The sequence below is a fragment of the Salvelinus namaycush genome, chromosome 39, assembly GCF_016432855.1.
Source record: "Salvelinus namaycush isolate Seneca chromosome 39, SaNama_1.0, whole genome shotgun sequence".
NCBI lineage: Eukaryota > Metazoa > Chordata > Actinopteri > Salmoniformes > Salmonidae > Salvelinus > Salvelinus namaycush.
Genome location: NC_052345.1, coordinates 1,813,149 through 1,826,877, shown reverse-complemented (window position 1 = coordinate 1,826,877; position 13,729 = coordinate 1,813,149). Strand labels below are relative to the sequence as shown.

At 46.5% G+C, this 13,729-nt stretch overlaps 1 protein-coding gene across 1 annotated transcript; it reads left to right on the top strand.

Annotated features, from left to right (window-relative positions):
* The first annotated feature begins 209 nt into the window (after window positions 1-209).
* Window positions 210-5,754, top strand: LOC120032452 (lipopolysaccharide-induced tumor necrosis factor-alpha factor homolog). The gene is made up of 4 exons (XM_038978556.1): window positions 210-354; window positions 1,229-1,303; window positions 5,061-5,211; window positions 5,649-5,754. Exons 1-4 carry the CDS (start codon window positions 210-212, stop codon window positions 5,752-5,754), a joined length of 477 nt encoding a protein of 158 aa, XP_038834484.1.
* Window positions 5,755-13,729: the final 7,975 nt, after the last annotated feature.

Sequence of the window (13,729 nt, the reverse complement as noted above, 5' to 3'; positions counted from 1 at the left end):
CCTCATCTCTCTCTCTCTCTCTTCCACCTGTCTTACCTTTTCCCCCTACCTCTCTCCCCCTCCTCTCTCCACTCTGCCCCCCCCATATATCTCTCCCCCTCCTCTCTCTCTCTCTCTCTCTCTCTCTCAAACACTTCCGCATGAAATTATTATGTTGTCTTAACCCTGGATGTCTTCAACCTAGGGCGACGCTCCGCTACCCCGACAGTATGGAGAATGGTCAGCAGTATAGAAGTCAGTATGGATCCCCCCAGCACATCCCAGCTCCCTCCTACCCCGTCCCTCCCGCGGCCTACGGCTTACAGGGAGGCGACAAGGGTGCAGCCTACCCCCCTCAGCCTGGCTTCCAGGGAGGTGACAGGGGTGCAGCCTACCCACCCCAGCCTGGCTTCCAGGGAGGTGAGAGACCAGATCTACACTGATACTCTTAGGGACAGTTTAAGCCCTAGACTAAAGAGCTATTTCAATAGAGATTCTCCGTTGAGCATGCTTTTCAGACCAGGACTAGGTTTATTCTGCGTCCAGGAAACCAGCCCTTACTCTTGATGTAAATTAAAATGTTACTGGACAGCAACTCCCTTCAATAGTGTTTTCATTAAGCGTTTTGGAAGTGTGTCACGATAGCCATAGATATCATGAGACTCATTGTTAAGGGCTGGCCAACCACTCTGTATCCCTGGGTTTGTGTCCCATAATGCTGGCCAACTACTCTGTATCCCTGGGTTTGTGTTCCCATAATGCTGGCCCTCAAATCTGTATCCCTGGGTTTGTGTCATCATAATGCTGGCCAACCACTCTGTATCCCTGGGTTTGTGTCCCCATTACGCTGGCCAACCACTCTGTATCCCTGGGTTTGTGTTCCCATAACGCTGGTCAACCATTCTGTATCCCTGGGTTTGTGTTCCTATAATGCTGGCCAACCACTCTGTATCCCTGGGTTTGTGTTCCCATAACGCTGGTCAACCACTCTGTATCCCTGGGTTTGTGTTCCCATAACGCTGGCCAACCACTCTGTATCCCTGGGTTTGTGGTCCCATAACGCTGGCCAACCACTCTGTATCCCTGGGTTTGTGGTCCCATAACGCTGGCCAACCACTCTGTATCCCTGGGTTTGTGGTCCCATAATGCTGTCCAACCACTGTATCCCTGTGTGGTGGTACATTATGCAAGATGGTTTCTGTTTAATTAATTAATTTATTGATGTATTTATTTATCCCTTATTTATCAGGTCCCCAAGCCGGCATGTACCCACCACCTCCCCAATACAGCACGGGCATGGCACAACCTAGAAACACCCCTGGGGGTGAGTCACACACACACACACACACACACACACACACACACACACACACACACACACACACACACACACACACACACACACACAGTGGCGTGATTATTTATTCAAAATAGCTGTTATGAAAAGCCAAATCAAAATTAAAATTTTAATTAAATATTAAAATTAAATTCTCACAATAACAAAAGTAATTTGTCTGATGATTCGGGCTTACAGCTCCTTCCGACCAGCAGACTGTAGACACAACGTTGTGAAGACAGAGTCACGGTTTTGAGTTTGTGAGTGAAGTAAACCAAGCCAGGTTAACTGTGCCAGATGCACACAAGTGTTGAGTAGTGCAGACATTTTTGCAAATTTATTGAAAATGAAATACAGAAATGTCACATTTACGTAAGTATTCACACCCCTGAGTCAATACATGTTAGAATCACCTTTGGCAGCAATTACAACTGTGAGTCTTTCTGGGTAAGTCTCTAAGAGCATTGCTGACCTGGATTATACAATATTTGCACATTATTCTTAAAAATAAAACTTTTTTTTTTAAATACAGAAATAACTAATTTACATAAGTATTCACACCGCTTTGCTATGATACTCCAAATTGAGCTCAGGTATATCCAATTTCATTTGATCATCCTTGGGATGTCAATACGATTTGATTGGAGTCCACCAGTGCCCAATTCAATTGTTTGGACATGATTTAGAAAGAAACACACCTGTTGACAGAAACTATACCATGAAGTCCAAGAAACAGTCTGTAGATCTCCGAGATATAATTGTGATGAGGCATATATCTGGGAAAGGGTATAAAACTATTTCTAGAATGGTGAAAGTTTCCAAGAGCACAGTGGGCTCCATCATTGAGAAATAGAAAAATATGGAAATACCCAGACTCTGCCTAGAGCTGACTATCCGACCAAACTGAGCAGGCAAGAAGGACCTTGGTCATGGAGGTGACCAAGAACCCAATGACCACTCTGACAGAACTATAGAGTTCTTTGGCTGAGATGGGAGAACCTGCCAGAAGGACAACAGTCTCTACAGCACTTCACCAATCTGGGCTTTATGGGAGAGTGGCCAGACGGAAGACACTCCTGAGAAAAGGCACATGATAGCACGCCTGGAGTTTGCAAAAAGACACGCGAAAGACTGAGATCATAAGGTACAAGATTCTGTGGTCTAATGAGACAAAAATGGAACTCTTTGGCCTGAATGCAAAGTGCTATGACTGTAGAAAAACCAAGCACAGCTCATCACCCATCTAACACCATCCCTACCGTGAAGCATGGTGGTGGCAGCATAATGCTATGGGGATGCTTTTCAGTGGCAGGGACTGGGAGACTGGTAAGGATAACGAACTTGGAAAATTAAAAGAGACTGAAGTGCAAATTCATGTGGACCAATCCGTTTGACCACGCTTCTGCAAAAGCCCACCAAGTGCCGTTCGCACTACAACAGACGGTCGAGGCAGAGCTCGACAGGCTCCAGACCACTGGAATACTCTAACCAATCACCTACTCTGAGTGGGCTGCCCCCATTGTCCCAGTAATGAAGCCTGATGGAAATATCAGGATTTGTGGAGATTACAAGCTAACCGCCAATGTAGCTTCCAGGCTGGAGGACCTGAGCCAATGTAGCTTCTCTCTCTCGGAGGACCTGAGCCCTAGGACCATACGTCAGGACTACCGGGCATGATGACTCCTTGCTGTCCCCAGTCCACCTGGCCTTGCTGCTATTCCAGTTTCAACTGTTCTGCCTGCGGTTATGGAACCCCTACCTGTCCCAGACCTGCTGTTTTCAACTCTTAATGATCGGCTATGAAAAGCCAACTGACATTTATTCCTGATTATTATTTGACCATGCTTGTCACTTATGAACATTTTGAACATCTTGGCCATGTTCTGTTATAATCTCCACCCGGCACAGCCAGAAGAGGACTGGCCACCCCTCATAGCCTGGTTCCTCTCTAGGTTTCTTCCTAGGTTTTGGCCTTTCTAGGGAGTTTTTCCTAGCCACCGTGCTTCTACACCTGCATTGCTTGCTGTTTGGGGTTTTAGGCTGGGTTTCTGTACAGCACTTCGAGATATTAGCTGATGTACGAAGGGCTATATAAAATAAACTTGATTTGATTTGATTTGATACTATAGTATTACTCCATCCTAAGGGGTTCTATATGGTCCTCTCCAGTCCTGTCCAGTTATATCAAGTATTACTATAGTATTACTCCATCCTAAGGGGTTCTATATGGTCCAGTTCTATCAAGTATTACTATAGTATTACTCAATCCTAAGGGGTTCTATATGGTCCAGTCCTGTCCAGTTCTATCAAGTATTACTATAGTATTACTCCATCCTAAGGGGTTCTATATGGTCCAGTCCAGTTCTATCCAGTATTACTATAGTATTACTCCATCCTAAGGGGTTCTATATGGTCCAGTCCTGTCCAGTTCTATCCAGTATTACTATAGTATTACTCCATCCTAAGGGGTTCTATATGGTCCAGTCCTGTCCTGTCCAGTTATATCAAGTATTACTATAGTATTACTCCACCCTAAGGGGTTCTATATGGTCCTCTCCAGTCCTGTCCAGTTATATCAAGTATTACTATAGTATTACTCCACCCTAAGGGGTTCTATATGGTCCAGTCCTGTCCAGTTATATCAAGTATTACTATAGTATTACTCCATCCTAAGGGGTTCTATATGGTCCTCTCCAGTCCTGTCCAGTTCTATCAAGTATTACTATAGTATTACTCCATCCTAAGGGGTTCTATATGGTCCAGTCCTGTCCAGTTCTATCCAGTATTACTATAGTATTACTCCATCCTAAGGGGTTCTATATGGTCCTCTCCAGTCCTGTCCAGTTATATCAAGTATTACTATAGTATTACTTCATCCTAAGGGGTTCTATATGGTCCTCTCCAGTCCTGTCCAGTTATATCAAGTATTACTATAGTATTACTCCATCCTAAGGGGTTATATATGGTCCTCTCCAGTCCTATCCAGTTATATCAAGTATTACTATAGTATTACTCCATCCTAAGGGGTTCTATATGGTCCTCTCCAGTCCTGTCCAATACTATCCAGTTCTGTCAAGTATTACTATAGTATTACTCCATCCTAAGGGGTTCTATATGGTCCTGTACAGTCCAGTCCTATCCAGTTCTGTCAAGTATTACTATAGTATTACTCCATCCTAAGGGGTTCTATATGGTCCTGTACAGTCCAGTCCTATCCAGTTCTATCCAGTATTACTATAGTATTACTCCATCCTAAGGGGTTCTATATGGTCCAGTCCTGTCCAGTTCTATCCAGTTCTATCCAGTATTACTATAGTATTACTGCATCCTAAGGGGTTCTACATGGTTCTGTCCAGTCCTGTTCAGTCCTGTCCTGTCCTGTCCAGTCCTATCAAGTATTACTATAGTATTACTCCATCCTAAGGGGTTCTATATGGTCCTGTCCAGTTATATCTGATTCTATCTGGTTCTGGCCAGTATTCCCTCCCTCCTTCCCTCTGCAGTAACCCAAGTGGTGGTTCTGTCCTATTCTATCCCGTTCTGACCAGTTCTAACCAGTATTCTCCTCCCTCTGCAATAACCCAGGTGGTGGTTCTGTCCTGTTCTATCCGGTTCTGACCAGTTATATCTGGTTCTAACCAGTATTCTCCTCCCTCTGCAATAACCCAGGTGGTGGTTCTGTCCTGTTCTATCCGGTTCTGACCAGTTATATCTGGTTCTAACCAGTATTCTCCTCCCTCTGCAGTAACCCAGGTGGTGGTGATGCAGCAGCCGCTGCCTAGAGACGTACCCGGCCAGATGACGTGTCCCCACTGTCAGGTCCAGGTTCTGACAGAGACCACACACATCGCTGGGAGTCTCGCCTGGCTCATCTGTGGAGTCCTCTTCTGCTTCCTGTGAGTTGACACACACACGGGCCGACACACACACACATGTACATACAGGAATACACACACACGTACATACAGGAATACACACACATAGTATTTGTAGCTTTTTTTCTCTCACACACACTAAATATCCTCTCTCTCACTTTCTCTCTTTGTCCCCCACCCCCCCTCTCTATCTATCTCTCTCTCTCTTTGTCCCCCACCCCCCTCTCTCTCGCTCTCTCTCTTTGTCCCCCACCCCCCCTCTCTATCTATCTCTCTCTCTCTTTGTCCCCCACCCCCCTCTCTCTCGCTCTCTCTCTTTGTCCCCCACCCCCCCTCTCTATCTATCTATCTCTCTCTTTGTCCCCCACCCCACTCTCTCTCGCTCTCTCTCTTTGTCCCCCACCCCCCCCTCTCTATCTATCTCTCTCTTTGTCCGTCCCCCCTCTCTCTATCTCTAGGTGCATGATATTCTCTTGGATTCCGTTCTGTGTTGACTCCTGTAAGGACGTAGAACACCGCTGCCCCAACTGCAAGACAGTGATCTACATCCACAAACGCATGTGAACAGACCAAGATGAGACACCTGCCACAAAGTGATCCACAGACACTTCTGCCACAAAGGGATCCTTACCTATATTAATCTATTCCAGTAGTGTTGATCCTCTTAGGGAAACTGCAAACCCGGTTTAATGCACCAGGATTGGAAAGACAATGGGCTACTGTCTGTCGCTGACATCACTACTGCAGTACCAGCTTTTCATCTACTGGGAATGTGTAACAGGGTATTATTATAGTCATCATTTACTATATCGTAAACATTCATGAAAACAAAATGTGCTTCTTGGTCTTAATTTCAGGTTAAGGTTAGGTATTATGGTCAGCAGTGTGGTTATATTTGATGACTTTGTGGCTGTGCCAGCTAGTGACCCCTCTACCAGAGCTGCCTCCTGGGTAAGAATCATGACAAGAAATGCCAACCTGCCCCTAATTAGGGGGAACAGGTTAAAGAGTAGACAACCATACAAATGTACGTGCAAAGACCACGTTTAATAGGTTTTTATACTAATTGTAATGAAGTTTTTCAATTAAACAGAACGTATTGTTCTTTGCAATTAATTAACGGTCACTTTTATTGATTGGTTGTTTGCTTTAAATGACTGATGAATAACAAGGATTTGAATCATCTCAATAATGACTTTGACTTTTGAGATGATAATGGTTGTATTTTTCTTCTCCAGAAACACACACTCACACATTCCACATATTGGTGCTATTCCACATGGTGGTGCTATTCCACATGTTGGTGCTATTCCACATGGTGGTGCTATTCCACATGAACCACACCACCTCCAAACCACCTGTAGTGGTGTTAATGATGTAGCTGGATTGGACTGGGCTGATCTGGGCCTGTGTTCACTAAGAGTCTCAGAGTCCATGTAATGTTATTCATGATGATCTTAAAGTCCAAACTGATCCTAGATCATCAGTGCTTTATGAATACTGGCCCTTATCTATATGGTGCTGAGAGGTTCTCTGGCTGGAGAGATAGAGAGAGAGACAGAGAAAGAGAGAGAAGGGAGGAGCAGAGAGAGAGAGAGAGAGAGAGAGAAGGAAGGAGCAGAGAGAGAGCGGAGAAAGAGAGGGATGGCGAGAAAGAAAGAGATAAATATATATATAGAGAGAGAAAGAGAGGGAGAGAGTAATGTATATGGACAAATGAATCACTTCCTGTACTAACTGTTTACAAGTTACTTTAACATCTCAAAACAGCTAATCACTAGTAAGTAAGTGGTTGAGGAGAGGTCAGACAGGAGAGGATGACCTTAGAATGACCCACAATGACCTTTGACCTAGAGTAATGTCCAAGCTATTTAGCCCCTCTACACACGCACACCTACTATACTGTGTGTGTGTGTGTGTGTACTGGCGTGTGCGTATGGGGGGCTCGATCAAAACGTCAACCTCCCAGCTTTACAAAAAATAGACAGGAGGCCTCCCGGGTGGCGCAGTGGTCTAGGGCACTGCATCGCAGTGCTAACTGCGCCACCAGAGTCTCTGGGTTCGCCCCCAGGCTCTGTCGCAGCCGGCCGCGACCGGGAGGTCCGTGGGGCGACGCACAATTGGGCCAGCGTCGTCCGGGTTAGAGAGGGTTTGGCCGGTAGGGATTTCCTTGTCTCATCGCGCTCCAGCGACTCCTGTGGCGGGCTGGGCGCAGTGCGCGCTAACCAAGGGGGCCAGGTGCACGGTGTTTCCTCCGACACATTGGTGCGGCTGGCTTCCGGGTTGGAGGCGCGCTGTGTTAAAGAAGCAGTGCGGCTTGGTTGGGTTGTGCTTCGGAGGACGCATGGCTTTCGACCTTCGTCTCTCCCGAGCCCGTACGGGAGTTGTAGCGATGAGACAAGATAGTAATTACTAGCGATTGGATACCACGAAAATTGGGGAGAAAAGGGGATAAAATTTAAAAAATAAATAAATAAATAAAATAAAATAAAATAAAAAATAGACAGGAGAAAGAGTGGATGAATGGAATGAAATGGAGGGAGAGAAGAAGGGATGGAGTGAGGGGGAAGGGAGGATTATGGGATGTCCCATACTTCACAACCGCAGGGTAATGACGAGGTAATCACCAAGCCAGCACTCTACTCCTCTATAGTCATTATCCTCTCTCTCACTCTGTCTCAGACTGTCTCTCCCTCTCTCTCTCGCTCTCTCTCTCTCCCCCCCATCTCGCTCTCTCTCTTTCCCAATCTCCCTCTCACTCTCTCTCCCGCTCCCTCCCTCTCTCTGTCTCTCTCTCCCTCTCTCACACTTTCTCCCACTCTCTCTCTCCCTCTCCCCCTCTCTCTTCTCTCCCTCTCTCTCCCCTTTGCTCAGAAGTCGACATCGTTCACACCTGTTGCATGGTGCTTATATCCCGATTTGCAATTTGTTGAACTGTTTAAGTGTTGTTAACTGACACACATAGTCATTGAAATTGACTGATTGATTTTCGGCTCACTACACCTTCACACATTGCTACACATTGGAGTTGAGTTACACCAACGCAAAGTGCTTTGAGTTTGAGAAAGACCCAACACTGTATAAAGCCATAGCAGTCCATTCACCCAGAGCTCTCCTGCTCAGCCCTACTCAGGGACGGATTGGCCACTGGGCAATTCTGGCAAATGCCAGATGGGCAGGTCCATCTGTAGCCTAGTGGGCCGGTCTGGATAGTTTTTTCTTCTGCAGAATGACCATTATATATTATAATGGAGGCTTCAAGGGAAATAAAGGCCCGGTCTCGGTGCCCAGAGGAACAAAATGGGCCGGTGTGGGGACCCAGAGGAACATAATGGGCCGGTGTGGGGGCCCAGAGGAACAAAATGGTCCGAAATACCTGGGACAATTTGTGGTCCGTCACTGGCCCCATTCATTCAGGTCATCATGTTGTTACTAGGCTAGTTGAGACATTATTAGACACACTAATCTGCACTACTGACGCGGGCGTGTGTGTGTGTGTGTGTGTGTGTGTGTGTGTGTGTGTGTGTGTGTGTGTGTGTGTGTGTGTGTGTGTGTGTGTGTGTGTGTGAGCTACTGGAGATGATGACAGGAACCTTCTATGTTTAGCCTCTATTACAGGCATCTATGAAGAAATCCATTGTCTCATTAACATCACTGCTCCTAACGACTCTCTCAGTACAGTACAGGGGCTGTACTAATAAACAGTCTCAGGGTAGGAGTGCTGATCTAGGACCAGGTAACGACTCTCCCATTACAGTACAGGGGCTGTACTAATAAACACTCTCAGGGTAGGAGTACTGATCTAGGACCAGGTAACGACTCTCTCAGTACAGTACAGGGGCTGTACTAATAAACAGTCTCAGGGTAGGAGTACTGATCTAGGACCAGGTAACGACTCTCTCAGTACAGAACAGGGGCTGTACTAATAAACAGTCTCAGGGAAGGAGTGCTGATCTAGGACCAGGTAACGACTCTCTCAGTACAGTACAGGGGCTGTACTAATAAACAGTCTCAGGGTAGGAGTCCTGATCTAGGACCAGGTAACGACTCTCTCAGTACAGTACAGGGGCTGTACTAATAAACAGTCTCAGGGAAGGAGTGCTGATCTAGGACCAGGTAACGACTCTCTCAGTACAGTACAGGGGCTGTACTAATAAACAGTCTCAGGGTAGGAGTGCTGATCTAGGACCAGGTAACGACTCTCAGTACAGTACAGGGGCTGTACTAATAAACAGTCTCAGGGTAGGAGTGCTGATCTAAGACCAGGTAACTACTCTCTCAGTACAGTACAGGGGCTGTACTAATAAACAGTCTCAGGGTAGGAGTGCTGATCTAGGACCAGGTAACGACTCTCTCAGTACAGTACAGGGGCTGTACTAATAAACAGTCTCAGGGTAGGAGTGCTGATCTAGGACCAGGTAACGACTCTCAGTACAGTACAGGGGCTGTACTAATAAACAGTCTCAGGGTAGGAGTCCTGATCTAGGACCAGGTAACGACTCTCTCAGTACAGTACAGGGGCTGTACTAATAAACAGTCTCAGGGTAGGAGTGCTGATCTAGGACCAGGTAACGACTCTCTCAGTACAGTACAGGGGCTGTACTAATAAACAGTCTCAGGGTAGGAGTCCTGATCTAGGACCAGGTAACGACTCTCTCAGTACAGTACAGGGGCTGTACTAATAAACAGTCTCAGGGTAGGAGTCCTGATCTAGGACCAGGTAATGACTCTCTCAGTACAGTACAGGGTCTGTACAAATAAACAGCCTCAGGGTAGGAGTGCTGATCTAGGACCAGGTAACGACTCTCCCAGTACAGTACAGGGGCTGTACTAATAAACAGCCTCAGGGTAGGTGTGCTGATCTAGGACCAGGTAACGACTCTCTCAGTACAGTACAGGGGCTGTACTAATAAACAGTCTCGGGGTAGGAGTGCTGATCTAGTACCAGGTAACGACTCTCTCAGTACAGTACAGGGGCTGTACTAATAAACAGTCTCAGGGTAGGAGTCCTGATCTAGGACCAGGTAACAACTCTCTCAGTACAGTACAGGGGCTGTACTAATAAACAGTCTCAGGGTAGGAGTCCTGATCTAGGACCAGGTAACAACTCTCTCAGTACAGTACAGGGGCTGTACTAATAAACAGTCTCAGGGTAGGAGTCCTGATCTAGGACCAGGTAACTACTCTCTCAGTACAGTACAGGGGCTGTACTAATAAACAGTCTCAGGGTAGGAGTCCTGATCTAGGACCAGGTAACGACTCTCTCAGTACAGTACAGGGGCTGTACTAATAAACAGTCTCAGGGTAGGAGTCCTGATCTAGGACCAGGTAACAACTCTCTCAGTACAGTACAGGGGCTGTACTAATAAACAGTCTCAGGGTAGGAGTCCTGATCTAGGACCAGGTAACGACTATCTCAGTACAGTACAGGGGCTGTACTAATAAACAGTCTCAGGGTAGGAGTGCTGATCTAGGACCAGGTAACTACTCTCTCAGTACAGTACAGGGGCTGTACTAATAAACAGTCTCAGGGTAGGAGTGCTGATCTAGGACCAGGTAAAGACTCTCTCAGTACAGTACAGGGGCTGTACAAATAAACAGTCTCAGGGTAGGAGTCCTGATCTAGGACCAGGTAACGACTCTCTCAGTACAGTACAGGGGCTGTACTAATAAACAGTCTCAGGGTAGGAGTCCTGATCTAGGACCAGGTAACGACTCTCTCAGTACAGTACAGGGGCTGTACTAATAAACAGTCTCAGGGTAGGTGTGCTGATCTAGGACCAGGTAACGACTCTCTCAGTACAGTACAGGGGCTGTACTAATAAACAGTCTCAGGGTAGGAGTCCTGATCTAGGACCAGGTAACAACTCTCAGTACAGTACAGGGGCTGTACTAATAAACAGTCTCAGGGTAGGAGTGCTGATCTAGGACCAGGTAACGACTCTCTCAGTACAGTACAGGGGCTGTACTAATAAACAGTCTCAGGGTAGGAGTGCTGATCTAGGAACAGGTTCCCCATGTCCATGTAATCTTATTCACACACGCACGCGCGCACGCACGCACACACACACACACACACATACACACACCACACACACGGTCACAGAGTGGGGATTACCCCCATGTCAGTATAAGGAGAAAGCAGCATGCGACTGAGTCATGGATTTTCTCTGTTACGTGACACCCTGTCTCAGTCCCCAAATGGCACCCTATTCCCTATGTAGTGCATTAGGGCCCATAGGACTTAGGTTTAAAGTAGTGCACTAGGGCCCATTGGACTCTGGTTTAAAGTAGTGCACTACACAGGGAATAGGGTGACATTTTGGACCAAGACACTCACTAAACTAAAGAGACAGTGGTTACGTGGACCTGACACTCACCGGTGTTCAGGACTCTCCTCCTCTCCTCCTCCTCTCCTCTCCTCCTCTCCTCTCCTCCTCCTCTCCTCCTCCTCTCCTCTCCTCCTCTCTTCCTCTCCTCCTCTCCTCCTCCTCTCCTCCTCTCCTCCTCTTCTCCTCCTCTCCTCTCCTCTCAGCATACCTGCTCTAGCTGCCTTCTGGTTTCCCCCTTCGATTTGATTCTTCTGAAGATGTTTCACCTTGTATTGAATATAGGTCTCTGTTATAGGGTTCTGCTATACCGTGCACCCTATTCCCTATATATAGTGCACTACTTTTGCTGTGCTTGGCCAGCCTGTGTTTTACCCTGTCCTTGAAACCTTCCGCCAGGAGGAGACAGCCGGGCGGAAGAGGACAGGAAAGTGGGGATGGATGATTCCACTATTAATATGTGATTGTAACGGTTGATTGAATGTATTTGGGGGCGGCAGGTGGCCTCGCGGTTAAGAGCATTGGACCAGTAACCAAAAGGTTGGTAGTTAGAATCCCTGAGATGACTAGGTGACAAATCTGCCGATGTGCCCTTGAGCAAGTCACTTAATCCTAATTGTTCCTGTATGTCGCTCTGGATAAGAGCATCTGCTAAATGACTAACATGTCAAATGTAAACCATTAAAAGTTGAAAGCTGCTGCAGTTGGAAGGAACCAACATTAAACGCCGGTCTGATTATATACTTTATTATTGCATTGTGAAAGTGATAGAGAAATTGAGGAATCTTTGGATACTGAACTGTTGACCTCTGCTTGGAGGAAGACCAGTGTAAATGCACTTCTGACAGTGGGTGAGCAGAGGAGAGCAGTGCTTGGAAGTAGCATTGCGGCATCCCTGTGAGCCTCAAGCTGACAGCTGCAACCAAGTTGCTGTTTACATCCCCCGCAGATTTAAAGAGAGAGAGAGAGAGAGATAGAGAGAGAGAGAGAGAGAACTTTTAGTCGGGTTTGTTATATTTAGCTATGTGGGGGAGTGAAGTCAAGCGTGCACCTGACACTTTTTTGGAGTGCTCATAGCGCGCTGTAGCGTTGCCAAAACAACGATGTGATATAACGTGATACAATAGGAAAATAACGGAAACGCACCAGAGAGATGCTACAGACAGGGGTGATTTTAACGGACATAATAACCGTCACAGCTCGCGCCACCGGGGAACGGATGGAATACAAACGGAATAGTCAACGAGTGACTCACCTTTTATACAGTCCGTTATTTATGGTGAGCGTGCGATCTGCTGTGCGCACAGCTCGCCATCACGTCAGATAACGGTCACCTTGTAGTCGCCTGTAAATGAAGAAGATCTTAAATGAATCTGCTGAACAAACGTCGTTGAACTAACATGGACCCAAGATGAATTATGAGTTTTGGATATCGACTATGTGGGACTAGAGATGTGACCTCTTTATTTTTTCGAAGTCATGAAAGTTATTAAGTAACCTAACGGGACATTCAACTAATCTCTCAAGGTGAGTTCAGTTCACAACAATTGAACAAATGAATATTTCAAGGATTAATATGTAGAGTAAGTTTATGGATTATTGTTGTTTTTTGGTGTCAGATGTAAAGACTGACAGCTTAATTACAACTTTTTGATAGCCCCTATCGTAGCCCCGCCCCGGGCCATGACACTTTAAAAAAAAGTGTTTTCTTCCAATGTTGAACTGTGTGTGTCTGTGTGTTTGTGTGTGTGCGTGTACTTGTCACTCAGCCTGTGTTGTGAAAACCCAGCGCTATGTAGGCCAACCCACTTGGCTGCTCGTTACTATGGGAACCGTGGCCCTGGCTGGCACAGGCTGAGTGGGCTGCTGAGGGCCATGCTGTGTGTGTGTGTGTGTGTGTGTGTGTGTGCGTGCGTGCGTGCGTGCGTGCGTGCGTGCGCTTCCAAGCAGTTAGAGATAGAGAAAGGACATGACATAATAATGATACATTTGTGAAATGAAAGACGTACCAGGAACAGTTAGTTCCCTCTAGCAGAAACTCCTTCCACAGTCTCTTGTGGTCTGAATGATACACTGACTAAACAAGTGACTAAACAAGTGATAGCAAGAGACAGGCCATTTTGGTGCTGTGTTGTTGACATGATTCAGTAACAACGTTTTGCTTCTCTCTCTCTCCCTCCCTCTTCTTAATTTCTCTCTCTCTATCTCAG

Coding starts and splice junctions, on each gene's coding strand:
- LOC120032452 (XM_038978556.1), top strand. CDS start 210: ATGGAGAATGGTCAGCAGTATAGAAGTCAGTATGGATCCCCCCAGCAC. Junction 1,304..5,060: donor ACCTAGAAACACCCCTGGGG/GTGAGTCACACA, acceptor CTCCCTCTGCAG/TAACCCAGGTGGTGGTGATG. Junction 5,212..5,648: donor GGAGTCCTCTTCTGCTTCCT/GTGAGTTGACAC, acceptor CTCTATCTCTAG/GTGCATGATATTCTCTTGGA.